This window comes from Diadema antillarum, unplaced genomic scaffold, assembly GCF_040938485.1.
Source record: "Diadema antillarum isolate AM-2024a unplaced genomic scaffold, OU_Dant_1.0 seq00001085_RagTag, whole genome shotgun sequence".
Taxonomy (NCBI): Eukaryota; Metazoa; Echinodermata; class Echinoidea; order Diadematoida; family Diadematidae; genus Diadema; species Diadema antillarum.
Window position 1 is genome coordinate 33,519 of NW_027271905.1, and position 13,819 is coordinate 47,337.

The 13,819-nt window shown below is 37.3% G+C and overlaps 1 protein-coding gene across 1 annotated transcript; it reads left to right on the forward strand.

The window, feature by feature from the left end:
* Positions 1–1,682: 1,682 nt before the first annotated feature.
* On the forward strand, positions 1,683–9,141 carry LOC139743474 (B-cell receptor-associated protein 31-like). Its single transcript, XM_071653958.1, has 7 exons — positions 1,683–1,958; positions 2,550–2,650; positions 4,153–4,297; positions 4,904–5,039; positions 6,824–6,953; positions 7,712–7,812; positions 8,747–9,141. Exons 1-7 carry the CDS (start codon positions 1,867–1,869, stop codon positions 8,783–8,785), a joined length of 744 nt encoding a protein of 247 aa, XP_071510059.1. The 5' UTR covers positions 1,683–1,866; the 3' UTR covers positions 8,786–9,141.
* Positions 9,142–13,819: the final 4,678 nt, after the last annotated feature.

Consider the following 13,819-nt stretch of genomic DNA (forward strand, 5'->3'; position numbering starts at 1 on the left):
ATTTTGCACCCAAGCCATCTTTGGTGGTACCGGTATTTCACTGAAATAACCAGTGTAACAACACCCCAAGCATGACTTCAAATATGTAGTGAAGACTTTATTGACGTAAGAGATTTCCTCACACAAACAATCTCAAGAAAGTGTACCATTGCTCAACAGTGTAAACAGATGCATTGAATGGTATAATGCCGTGATTGCTGAGCCAAGAGTGTGTAATAGTATGCATTCTTGTAGTGGAAGTAGTCTGGAAATGTCAAGTTTACAAGTGTTAGTCACTCATATGATATCCAACAGGACTACTAGAAAGACATATAGAGAGTCTATTTGGCAGGATTGGTAAGGGTGAATGAGTTTAAATTCACCAACTTGGCTCTGTGTTTGTCAAAACTGTCTTTTAAATTAATCTTTGCAAACAAAATATGAGTGAAACATGAATTAAATGCACTTGTAATATTAAGCAGACATAACATTTATTAAATGAAACTTGGCAAGAATTCTTTGGTGTAAACTCTTTCAGATCTATTCAAATGACACAAGTGGAGGCCAAATAGCAGGGCACACAGTACAGGGCCAAAACTCTGTGTATTTCACATTGTAAAGTATCCTAGCAGTATTTTGCAGATCCTAAAAAAGCACAGGCAAGCTAGGCTGTATGATCTTGTTAGAAATTAAACGCACTGTAATCAGACTGAGAGTTGGCAGGTATCGGGGTGGAGGGGTACTGTATACGCCATATATTTAGCGAGACTAAATTTTCGCAAATCGAGACTTCCTGACAATATCGCGAGTGGTTAAATTCACAATCATGGAGTACTGTATTGAATGAAGGAATGCATATGTGTGCGTCACATTCATATCGGGATCGGAGTCATTATTTTCACATTTCTTTAATTTCATAAATAGCACCTGACTCGCGAAATACGCGAAAATAAAAACCTCACAAAATATTTGGCATGTATACAATGTGTGTCCCCATGGTGCAGTGCTACTAAGACCAAGGAGGTACTAGGCGAGCCTCCTTGCTACGACCTGAACCACTATAAATTTCAGTTGTCATTGATTTCCTCTATCCAGTACAAATGTAGTGGTAGGAGCTCAGGTAAATTGTTTGAAACCTGTTTTGTAACAAACCATTGTTTGGCAAACCATTGTGATTGTTTATATTACCTCTGAATAGATATTTGCAAGCCAGTTTCTAATGTGGACATCAATGTACATATGACAGGACACCACAAGGTTGCATCAAGGTTAGATTCAATGCAAAGACCTCCCAGGGCTCTTGCTTTTATTGTCCTCAACCTACCCTCCAGCGCTAGTGTATAGAATAGAGATAGAATGCCATTTTGAACATGAGCATTTGTTGAAATTGCAAGTCCTTTTGAGTCAGGGAAACGTACAAACAAATAGGTGCTATGCTATCAGGGCAATGCACTATGCCATAAAATGAATTTTTCATCATTTTATTCTTCTATGATTGATGATGTGACACATGGAAATGTTTCTTTGTGGGGAAAACCCACTGGTATCGATTTCTTGCTGCTACAGTGTGCGAAACCTGCGATTTCCTGTGCAATTTGTCTGTGACTGCAATACTACAGAGTGTGTGAATTCATATTGCATTTAATATATAGGCAAGCACTTCAGGTACCATTGTCCTTGAGGCAGTAATTAAAATTTATGGGTTACACTTTATATCTTACCAGCAGGATATATTGTGTTTTATTTCATTCTCTTGCAGATTTTGCAGAGCATCTTCTCTCAGTCAAGTGCCTTTCACATTGGTAACATTTGTCATAATTTGGTGAAACAAGGGGTTTGCACCAGTATTTTCTAATCCAGAGAGAAGGACCAAACAGTACAGACACCATGACGCTACAGTGGACATTCGTTGCAGCCTTCCTGTACATGGAAGTGTTTGTTCTCATTTTGCTGATGCTTCCTTTCATCAAGCCATACATGTAAGTTTTACTGTCCTATAGATACCTTCATAAGTCTCCTAGTTATGAATGCTATGGGACATTATGCAACACATTTTGGTTTTGTCCAACCTCATTAATGTGCTGTTCTTGGTTTTTTCTTCCTTTGCCAGCTGCCCAACTCTTTCTCTATAAACTATTACTGGAGTTTGATCCATATAGTGCTACAGGTATACTTTTGCTGCCACAAAATTCATTGCCTTTAACTAAGTCCAATTCAGCTTAAAGTGAGAATATTTTATATGTGATAAAGATAAGGAAAGTAAGATGTATGCTGTACATGATGAGATGTAATTAGGAAATTTTGCACGTTTTGTCTTACACTGATAGCTGGGTTTTCCCTCTCTTTATCATCATTTTATTGACATGTTGAAATATGATATTGCTTGGCTGTTATCGTAACCATTGCTGAATTATCTTTATAGCTATGGTGCAATATTTAATAGGTCTTGTGAAGAGACCTATAATGCTACTTCATTTAAAACCAAACATGCATGTTGCCCAAGCATTTATTACAAAAATCATATGTTGTCCCCCACCCCATTTCCTCTTCCTTTCATTTGTATACCACAGGTGGCAGAGAGTCTTTCAGTCTGGACTGATCAAGAGCATCTCAGCATATGCCTATATCTATTTCAATGTATTTCTCTTTGTCCTGACGTTGCTACTCATCGGTAAGTATACGGCCAAGTGGTTTTTTTTTTTTTTTTTGCTGTTGTTTTTTGGGTTTTTTTAATATTTTCAGAATTTTAAAGAATTATAAAATCATTAAAAGTACACCAAAAGTATGTATGAAATCGCCCGATGACTAATATAAATATTAAATAAATATTAAAAATCTCCCTACCGTCCCTGAAAAATCTCCCTCCTTCCCTAAACCTTTCCCTTCCTTGCTCGCTACATTCCCTCGCTTTGCGCCCCCCTTTACAGAATTCCTGGATTTGTCCCTGCGGCCTCCTTACCCCCAAACATGCCTCACTCATATATATTCTGGCCCACTCTGCCGTGTGTTCCACTATCCTCATCTGTTTCATTACCAGATCATGATTTTGTGATGCAATTGTGAACATGGACTGTCATCTCCTCTCCTCAGCAGATTTTTCACAGGAAGAAAGCTTAATGAAAGCAATTTGATATTCACTTTTGTTTTTAAATGTACATTTATACTTTACACTTGGGTATCAAAGCCTTGGCACAAACAGCAATAACTCACTACACACATGGAGGGTGTACTTCCTGTCATAAAATTCCCACATCTTACAGCTGTCTGTACACTATGCTGGTGGGTTTGTAATTGTATGGGAAGGAATAAGTCCCTGAGCTTAGATTCTAGTATATTTTGTCTTTGAAAGTTGTGAGTCCCTCCATTTTGCAGTGTTCCCGTAAAATGTTACAACTACGTCAATATTGTCATCACTATTTATGGCCCTTTTATGCATCCAAACAGAAGGGATAACTCTTGTTTGCAAAAGAATGGTATGACATTAAATGCAAGCCATGATAGGCTTGTATCTGTTATAGGCAAATGTGCATGAAATGATTTGATATCAACATAATCTATCACAAGATGGTCAATTGGAGAAATAATTTTACAGTTCTTCTTACAGAATTGATAGGCCCTGGCAGAGCCTATCAGGCACTTTCTTTTCACTCATCAGACTGGAATGATATAAACAGTCTCAATTGTGGAGTTTACATGTCAACTGAGCTTGGTACTTACGTAGAGACATGCCAAGTGTGTTTATATCATGTGCCCGGGTTAACAATAATATGTGTGTATGAGTACCAGATATGTGGCTGAGATGCAAGCCTTGCTCATGGTTTGCATGAGTGTCCTGCATGAGTGTCCCTCTCTCCTCCAACTTCTTGACATTGTTTCATACTGGTAAAAGTGTTTAAGTCTGTAATCAGAGTAATCCCTATATGCATTTTTTCCAATAAGGTTATTCTATTTTTGGTAATCTTACTTCAAGCTCTATGCTTCAAGAGATTGTGCCCCCATTACTTCAATTGCTTCATTATTATTATTTATTTATTTTGTTTATTTTCTCTGTTTTTCATTGCAAGACATCTATTTTACAGTTCATGTCTGCTGAAATTTAATCTGCTAGTGCCTTATTTTTGCACAAATTTTAAAATCTTTTTTTGTATTTTGTGCCATTATTTGCCTAAAAAGATGCTGTTCGAGAGGTGAGGAAGTACACAGAGGCCAAGGAGGAAGTGGATGTTGCAATCCCGAATGCTGAGGCGATTCTCAACATGAAGCTTTTTAGGGCACAGAGGAACTTTTATGTGGCCGGCTTCGCCCTCTTCCTTTTCATGTGAGTGGCAAGTGAACTTCCTGTTTATTATCCTCCATCGGTACTTTAGCTGTAGTTTGTTTTTTAAGCCATTTGATAAGTGCTGATGAGTGTCACTGTAGTTTGAAATATGTGCTGTAGATTTGTATCTGTTTGATATTAGCTGACCTGATAGTGATCAGATTTTGCTTAAAGGCTTATTTTAGGCTTTTGGCTCATGTCTACTATATGAATTTGTGTAGTTACATTCTTGTCTTCAACTGTGGTGATATCATCAACTCAGTATGCATGTTGTACTGCGCAGCATTACCCAAATCCAATCCAAATCCCCTTATGATGTCACCTGTTTCATCACTTCAAGCATTGAATCAAGGTGGTGTCAGACACACTGTTATCATAAATGATAAGAAATACTGACTGGCATAAATGACATGTGATTGCACCATTCAAGGTTTTTAAGCTCCAGTAGTTGATATTATGGGGATGTTGAGATATACCCTAGGGTAAGATGAAGTGATAATGCTCAATACTAAGATTTGTAATGATACTCATACATACTAAGAGATGTCGCTAGCCATGCCATACAAGCAATCCTCAAGGACACTCTCTGCTCTGATTACCATGCAGCGTACTGAAGCGGTTGTGCAATCTGATCTCCACGGAGGCCACTCTGATAGCGTCCAACGAGGCATCCGTCAAGCAGGCCCAGGGAGCTTCCGACCAGGCCAAGCGTCTCATGGACGAGATCGATGACCTCCAAAAGGTCAGTGGTCATGCTTTTGTTTTGCTTTGTTGTCCCCGCCGAACGAGTTCGAGCAGGGGACTATGAAACGGGCTCCGTACGTGTGTGTGTCCGTGTGTCCGTGTGTCCGTGTGTCCGTCTGTCCGTGCGTCCGTGTGTGATCAAAATGTTCAAAATGCTACTCCTTCGCCATTTCTAGCCCGATTTTGATTCTGTTTGCTTTATATGATAGCACAACATGGGAGCTTTGAAACTTCTATACAGAATTTCAGTTGTGACCTTTGTCCTTGACCTTTGACCTATATTGTACATTTTGCTTCAAAATGCTACTCCTTCGCCATTTCTAACCCGATTTCGATTCCGTTTGCTTTATATGATGGCACTAGGTGAGGGCTTCAAAACTTCTACACAGAATTTTGACCTTTGACTTCTTTGACCTTTGACCTTGATTTTTGACCTATATTGCACATTGCCTACAAAATGCTACTCCTTCGCCATTTCTAACCCGATTTTGATTCCGTATGCTTTATGTGATGACACTAGGTGAGGGCTTCAAAACTTCTACACAGAATTTTGACCTTTGACTTCTTTGACCTTTGACCTTGATTTTTGACCTATATTGTACATTTTGCTACAAAATGCTACTCCTTCGCCATTTGTAACCCAATTTCAATTCCGTTTGCTTTAAGTGATGGCACTAGGTGAGGGCTTCAAAACTTCTACACAGAATTTTGACCTTTGACTTCTTTGACCTTTGACCTTGATTTTTGACCTGTATTGTACATTTTGCTACCAAATGCTACTCCTTCGCCATTTCTAACCCGATTTCGATTCCGTTTCCTTTATGTGATGGGACTAGGTGAGGGCTTCAAAACTGCTACACAGAATTTTGACCTTTGACTTCTTTGACCTTTGACCTTGATTTTTTTACCTATATTGTACATTGGCTACAAAATGCTACTCCTTCGCTATTTCTAACCCGATTTCGATTCCGTTTGCTTTATGTAATGGCACTAGGTGAGGGCTTCAAATCTTCTACATAGAATTTTGACCTTTGACTTCTTTGACCTTTGACCTTGATCTTTTTACCTATATTGTACATTTTGCTACTAAATGCTACTTCCGGCGGGGACATATATTACGCACCACGTGATTTCTACTTTTCCTTGTTTTGTTTTGCTTTTGTTTATTGCACGCTTTTCTGTTTTATATTTTTTTGTCAGAACAAGTTTTTTTTATGATAGTATTCTTTAAATATATAGTCATGGTGATCATTTTTTGTTTGTGTATATTTCATGTACGTGTACCATCGGTTGTAAACATACTTTGTAGATATAAACAGGGCAGTAGATTTTAAAGTGTTTTACAGCTTTTATGACATTTTCCAGCATTTCTACATAAAGTTTAGAAAAAAGAGAGTCTACCACGCTTTTATTTTTTATTTTTTGTACCAGATAGTAGAATACAACAGTTGTTATGTCTATGAGGCCAAAGTTGGTATTTGTATAGTTTTACCATATTGATGTTGTGATATAACAAGGTGATATTACGACATGTGATACCTGTGTTGTGGTGTATTGCTGAATTGCAATAATCATCTTTATATCCATACCTCTGTATGAAGATAAAGACATTATTATGAAGTACACTCTTGTCTTGTTATGCTCACTGGCCAATTTTATACCACCAGTCATCACACTTCAAATGGTATGTAACAATCAAAGAAGAGTTCTTCTAACATTTCCTGTCATGCCAACCCTATCGTTTGTTTCATCAAGATGCTTTGATATTTTGCTGCCACTCAGGAACTGGAGACAAAGAGCAAGCGCTCTCGCTCCGGATCAATGGCTGATGTTGTTGTGGCGGCCGTCGCAGATAGTGAGGTGACCAAAGACTTGAAGGCAACTAGGGAGGAGCTTGAGTCAACCAAGACGGGTGAGTGCTTTGCTGCTGCAAGCATTGCTGCAACATGTTGCACAGAGACTCTGCCATAAGGGACACTTCATACATTTGACAGCTAGAAATCTGGGAACTATTTACCTGTAGTTATGGTATTTGCCATTGATTTAAGTTTGCTTTTTGAAACAAATTGATATTCTGAGGATCTAGATTATAGCGCCGGTATTTTTAAAGGGTTGTAGTATTGTTGGCAAGTTCAAGTATATCAGTAGTGAGTAGTGTGCTCTAATTACTGCTCTAGACAGCTTTTACTGTGGTTCAATATCATCAGCTTTCAATAGAAGTGAAGATTTAAAAAAACTCCAGGGTCTACTACTTACATTGAACAAATCAATACCTCAAAGAAATTGCTTACGATACTCCACAGTCCCTATGTAGCAAAACTTTGTCATTGAGAACAACTAAGATTAGTCAGATTCAGGTCAGTCTAATTTTGATTTGACCCGATGAATTTTGGTTTTCCCAGGCTGGATTATTGCAGCCACATCCCACAAAAGCCCCAAAGAGGCCAGAAAGGTCCCATCCCCTCGTCTTTACCTGTATTTTGGGCTGTAAAAATCATCTCTAATTTAATTCTGTATGGGTAGATAGATGTAAAGCAGGAATTTTCTTGTTTGTCATTCTCAATCAATACATTATTGTATCGATTATGTATACGATGTTGATACATATTGATATATTTGATATCTTATAAATGATGCATGTGAACACATTTTATTTGTCATTCCTTACAGAGCTAGAGAAAACCAAGAAGGACTTAGATGCAGTCAAAAAGCAGGCCGAGGGAGTCACATCCGAGTATGACAGATTACTGCAGGAACACTCTAAACTGCAGGTGAGGTGGGATGGGGGTCATATTCTCTCCCAGAAAACAAACTAGACAAAAATAATTGCTCTGCAGTACATGAACAGTGAATTGAAACCTTTCCATTTTCTGGCCCCAAATCACTTTCATTGTCACATTCCATGAAAGCACAAGGATTAGAATTGCAATATTTTCTGTCAAAAGGTAGCAAATAGCCATTGCATTTATGCCAGTATACTGTAAAACCAAAACTGTCACATGCATTTGAATTCAACGAATTTCGCGAGAGCCAAGATTTGAGAAATTAAAATTTACACAAAATTTCTTGTCTACACTATATGCATCGAATGCCAGTGGGAATATGTCAGAGTTTCATGCCGTGAAAAATGTCGTAGACTCCAGTTCATGAAAATTTCTTGCTGCGAAAATTTCTTGCTTAATAGTATAATGATGACAACACGCCAACAGGGGAGACAGAAATGATCAAACTGTAGTTGTCAAAACTTCCAACAACAGTTTAGTGTGTCACATGATGGTACCAGATGGATTTCCTACCGGATCATGATTTGATGTAAAGATGATTTGAGTTTGATTACAAATGTGAATAGATACAAATGACAAACTACAGTGGACTCCCGTTATAATGAAGTCCTCGGAAATGGCAGTTTTCTTTCGTTATATTGAAACTTTATTATAACCGAACAAATAAACAATAAGAAAACATAGAGTGGATACCATTGCAGCCTGAATTTTTACTTCGTTGTAACCGGAATCTTGTTATAACCGGTTTGTAATAACAGGAGTGCACTGTATTCTTGCATATCAAGAGTTGCTGCATTAATGCTTTTCTCTTGCGATTGGTATTAGTGGATCTTTTTTAATATGTCATGAAATTGTGCTTGTTTTAGCAACATTGCCAAAATACTTTTAAACTATTTCCTTCTTCTTCTTTTTTTCTGCATAGAAACAACTGGAATCAGAAGAGTCCAAGAAGGACACATAGAGCACTTAATTTCATCACAAGGCAAAGGGATACAATAAAATACTGATGGAGAGTTCAAAGGTCAATCAGACTTGATCTCATCTGCATGAAACATTCTCATGGCAGAGGTTAAGCTGTACTGAACTCTCTCTATAGGCTTAACAGCACTTACCACTGCATTTAACTGTACGCATTTCCTCGATACGGAGCAGCCAGCGAAGTCATAGAAAGAATCATCCATTACAATTCGTTGCTTAAATATCATGAGCTTGGGGTCTTCGCAAATGAGTGTGCCATAGTAGGCCCTGAACATGTGCAGTGTTATAACTTTGCGAGATCAGAAAGTTTGGCTGTGGTAATCGTGCAGGAATAAGAAAGCATGTGCTTGGATTTTAATGTTTCTGTATACAAGCAACTGTGGGCGTGTAAAATCTGAACTTGCATTTCTAAATTTTTTATCTGCGAGTCAAATCAAAACTGTGTAGAATGATACTGTATATGCCTGGCATGCAAGGCTGATTTAGAGAGTCTAATTTTTTGGTGAATCTGGACTTTCTGCAATGCCTTGAGTGGTCAAATTCATGATAATGAAGGACAGTATTTAACGAAGAAATGTATGCCAGCACGTCACATGTACAATGTCAGGATCAGAGTAAATATTTTCACTGTTGTTAAATTTACGAATACCACCGGACCTGGGAAATTATGGATATGGCATATACAGTACATCCAACAAGCGCCTCAGGTGGCGTAAAGGAAAGCAGTGACAGAAAAGGAGATGGATGTATGCAATACTGTACAATTTCTTTATTTGCATCGTTAAGATGGTGTATACAGGATACATGAGGAAATATTTTACTGAATTGCATAGTCCCCGATGCCATAATTCAAATAGAATGGCTGTTTTCCCTTGAAGCTCTTAACATGTGGTACTGCACGAGTGTTTGTTTGTTATTGTACATGTGTGTATGTGTGTGTGTGTGTGTGTGTGTGTGTGTGTGTGTGTGTGTGTTATTTCTATAAGAGTGACCTTTAAACCCTAGACAAGTAACACGCTATTTGTATGTGCACAAGTTTGGAAGATATACCACACTCTTTGAAATTATAGCCTGGCATGCAAGGCTTCATTAACTAAATTAGGAATTTGTACAAGACTTGTACAGTCAGTCTTTTCATTAATTCAGTATGAGCATTGAGAGTTGCATATCAACACACCCTTTACAACATGTTCATGGGAAATGTAGATAAGTGTACCCTTACGGCAAGTCTTTTTTTTTTAATTTTTAGTAGTCTTATTTATGATATGTTGCTTGTGGTGGCAGAGTCAACCTGAAATAGATACAGTGAAGGTGTAGAGTATGTATCAGAATCTCCTGCAGTTAAAGGAGGCATTGCAAGCTATGTAAAGCTACTTCCTATTCATATAGAGAGTGCATGTCCAGAATACTCAGTGACAGTTCAAATGTGTGTTTATAACAGAATATGGTGTTCAAGAGATGTGTTTCTTAAACCATCACCAGACATTCGATGCTTTGTCACTTTTAGTTACAGTAGAGACAGATGGCTAAAATATGATAATGTGAATGCATTTATACTCTCAACTTTAAATTCAAATGCTCGTAAAAGCAGTTGCACCTACACTGAGATTTGGTAAGACATAATATACAATTATGTCTGTTGCAATCAGATTATCAATGTAGAAGAAGGCATGTGTCGATGGGATTGCGCTTTTGACTCTGCCATAGCTGAAACAGTCATAGTAATTCTTTGCCATCGTAAAGGTCACAAACCATCACTTGGATGGTATGTATATACCCAGTAGCAATGTCTGAATTTAGAATGTGCCAACAGCTTAGATGAAGGGCATCGATTGATGTCTTTGTAGAATTACTCAAGATTAAACTCAGACCTCTAAGCCATCCTGATCACTGTATGTCAAGTGTTGAACACAGTCAAAATCTGAGCATTTGAATATAAAATCAGCCTTGCCTCACTCGAATAGAGCTATTTGAACTGAAGAAATAGCTTTGTTGTAGAGAAAATTTGACTGTAGCTGATGATTAAGGAAAGGAGCAAGCCATGTTTCATATTAGGCAGCACATGCAATGACTGTGGTAATGTCATTGATATTAAAAAGAAAGTCTTACAATATGAAGGAGATGTATCTCATAAAGAAACTGTATAATGTTATGTGACACATTGGGAGAAGGTCTGTTTGTTGTTTATAAAGTACTGAAGTCTTAGAATGACAGAACCTCAGCAGCATGTATCAGTATGATTTGCAGTGTTAACATTTGCAGCAGGGGTTTTAACTAGATTGCCCATTGAGTGAATTGAAATGCAGTGGTAAATGACAACAGAGAATGTTACACTTCTAATGCAGCAAGTCACTCCAGAATGTGATCACTTTGATTGCCACCAAAAGTTCTATTGAATGATGCAAGTTTGTAAGTATGTAACTTCAGAAGCCATAAGCTTAATGAGTGTGCAAATAGAATGGTATGTTTTATGTTGGATTATGTAGGTTGATCTTATATTGACCATACATTTTTTGTCTGAACATGGAATAGTCGTGTGATACTTCTCAAATGATCTGAAACTTAATCTCGCAAGCTGATTTACGATGTACAGTGTATTTGATATTGGTTATCAGATTTTGTTTAATTTTCTTATGTGTTTCATGAGCACAACACTAATGTTTTCCTTTCAGCATTTTTAATTTTCTCAGCATTTTGCATAACAAAGCTTTGTTTTTGTGCATTATGGTGAAAGCCAACACCTATTGATTGCTTGACATGTTTCTGTTGTTTGGTTGCTGATGCCATTAAGTACATAGAGAAGCAAACCATAGATCGCTTCCCAGCCACTTGAGATAACCATCACCTGCAAATATTATGTCGCATGTAAACTTGAAATGCCAGACAGTGTGAATTTGTAGAGTTTTACGTTTTACTATCAGCCTTGTAATCTCGATCTCTTGTCATGCAAGATGTTAGAATAGCAATTGTTGCTAAAATAGCTACCTGTAGCAACAGCCTGTCAGGATGCATGCTTTTATGTACAATGTCTTCATTGCATACAAAATGATTTGATTAAATCTTATTTACAATATATGTGGTCCAATGTCAATGTTAACATAACACTAACAACATTTGCAATGTTACAACACTACAAAAAATTTTTGTGTTAAATGAATTAACAGAAAGAGCTATAGGCCTTTATACTTTGTACATCTGAATAAGTATAATGTGCAGCACAGACATTCTTGATGTTCATTTTTACATATAACTCCGTATTCAACATTTACACATGTAAATTTATGCAGATGCGTGAATTTGCCACCATATCTCTTTAACAAGCCCTTGTTATTTCATCATGCTGTGTTTTGAAAACAATGGTCATGGGAATTTCAATGCAATTCACCCTTCATTAACAGCAGAGAGATCCTTTGAAATGTTCAACCATTTTCCATTTTCCAACAAAGTGTGTACCTCGTTATCAAAAGTGGTGTCTTCTAGATTTGAAAGGAGTAGTTGGTTGGTTATCAGGGTCTGGGCAGTGTATGGTCACATCTCTAGCTTACAACTGCTTTTTCGGTATTTCTTAATTTAGAAAGTAATTATTATTTCGTTAGAGGTATTTTTTTTTCTAAATATTTAATCATTTATACATGCTCATGTAAGAGGGAGGCTGTTTGTGCTTATGCCTCTGATGTATTATTACTAGAACATAATGGTTATGTAACCATTTACCAGCTCATTTCTTTTTGTGTCTGTTTTGTTTTGTTTTGGTTTGGTGTGGTTTGGGGGTGTTTTTAAAGAATAAATTACAAAATGTTGATTTATCAGATTTGTTGAAAGGTCTACATACATTTACATGAAAATGTTGTGACAGCAAATGTCTTCTCTTTGCCACAGTAATTTGACTTTGTCGATGCAAAACCTCCAAGAACAGTAAACTTAAACCTTAAGAATTGGCTGTGCTTCGTGCAGCAATGATACTGCTTTTTGGCTGTGATTACAGGAAACATCTTTACAATTAAAATGTGGAGGATCCTACTCCTATTGCTACCAAGCTTTGCATAAATACTTTGTAACAGAGTTTTGTTTTGTTTTGTTTTTGCGTGCTGTAAATGTGACAGCAGTTGTAGTGTAGGACATATGGAACATATGTGTGTCTATATTTATTTGTTGTGTCTGTATTGCATATAAGTGTGATTATTTGTGTGTGTATGTGTGTGTGTGTGTGTGTAGTTGTGTCTGTGTGTATGTGTGTCTGTATTTGTGTCTGTGTTGTCTGTATGTGTATTTCCTTGAACGTGTGTCTGTATTTCTGTGTATTTATGTCTCTTTGTGTCTGTATATACCTCCCTTGCATGTGTGTCTGTGTGTGTGTGGGTGTGTGTGTGTGTGTGTGTATCTGTATGTGCATGCATCTATGTTTGTGTCATGGTTTGTATTTATGTGTGACTGCGTGAGAACAGAAAAGGTTAGAAGTCCAGTTCTTCTTTTGAAAATACACTGCATTATAATTCAGGTACAAGTTGGTACCCCTTGTACCATAGTTCAAATTGCATTGACCAATCTGAAATTCAGCATCAGTCAGAGGTGATTGTCATTTCATATGGGTCACAATTGAGGCTGGCTTCACATCCCTGATCCCAGCCCTAATCTCTCTGAAGATATGGAGATGAATGAATATATTGGGTAAGATTGATAAAGATGTAGGAAAATTGAGATGAATGTAGAACTGACAGTTGGTGACAATCAACATACTACAAGTGAGCAATGAAAGGTAGATACAACTCTTTTTTTTTTTCAAAATTTGACAGTACAGTTGTAATTGCAACATCAAAAATCAAAATGGGGAAAAAATACTCAATAAATAGATTAAGCAATGTCATAGACATGTCTAAATCATGTTAATCTTGTTTTCTGAAGATTAGGCTCAATCAATATTGGGGTGTACAATTCAGTTTATGTTGTTCCTGACAGTGCAACAAACTCTTTGTGTGTGTGTGTGTGTGTGTGTGTGTGTGTGTGTGTGTGTGTGTGT

Coding starts and splice junctions, on each gene's coding strand:
- LOC139743474 (XM_071653958.1), top strand. CDS start 1,867: ATGACGCTACAGTGGACATTCGTTGCAGCCTTCCTGTACATGGAAGTG. Junction 5,040..6,823: donor AGATCGATGACCTCCAAAAG/GTCAGTGGTCAT, acceptor GCTGCCACTCAG/GAACTGGAGACAAAGAGCAA. Junction 6,954..7,711: donor GCTTGAGTCAACCAAGACGG/GTGAGTGCTTTG, acceptor CATTCCTTACAG/AGCTAGAGAAAACCAAGAAG.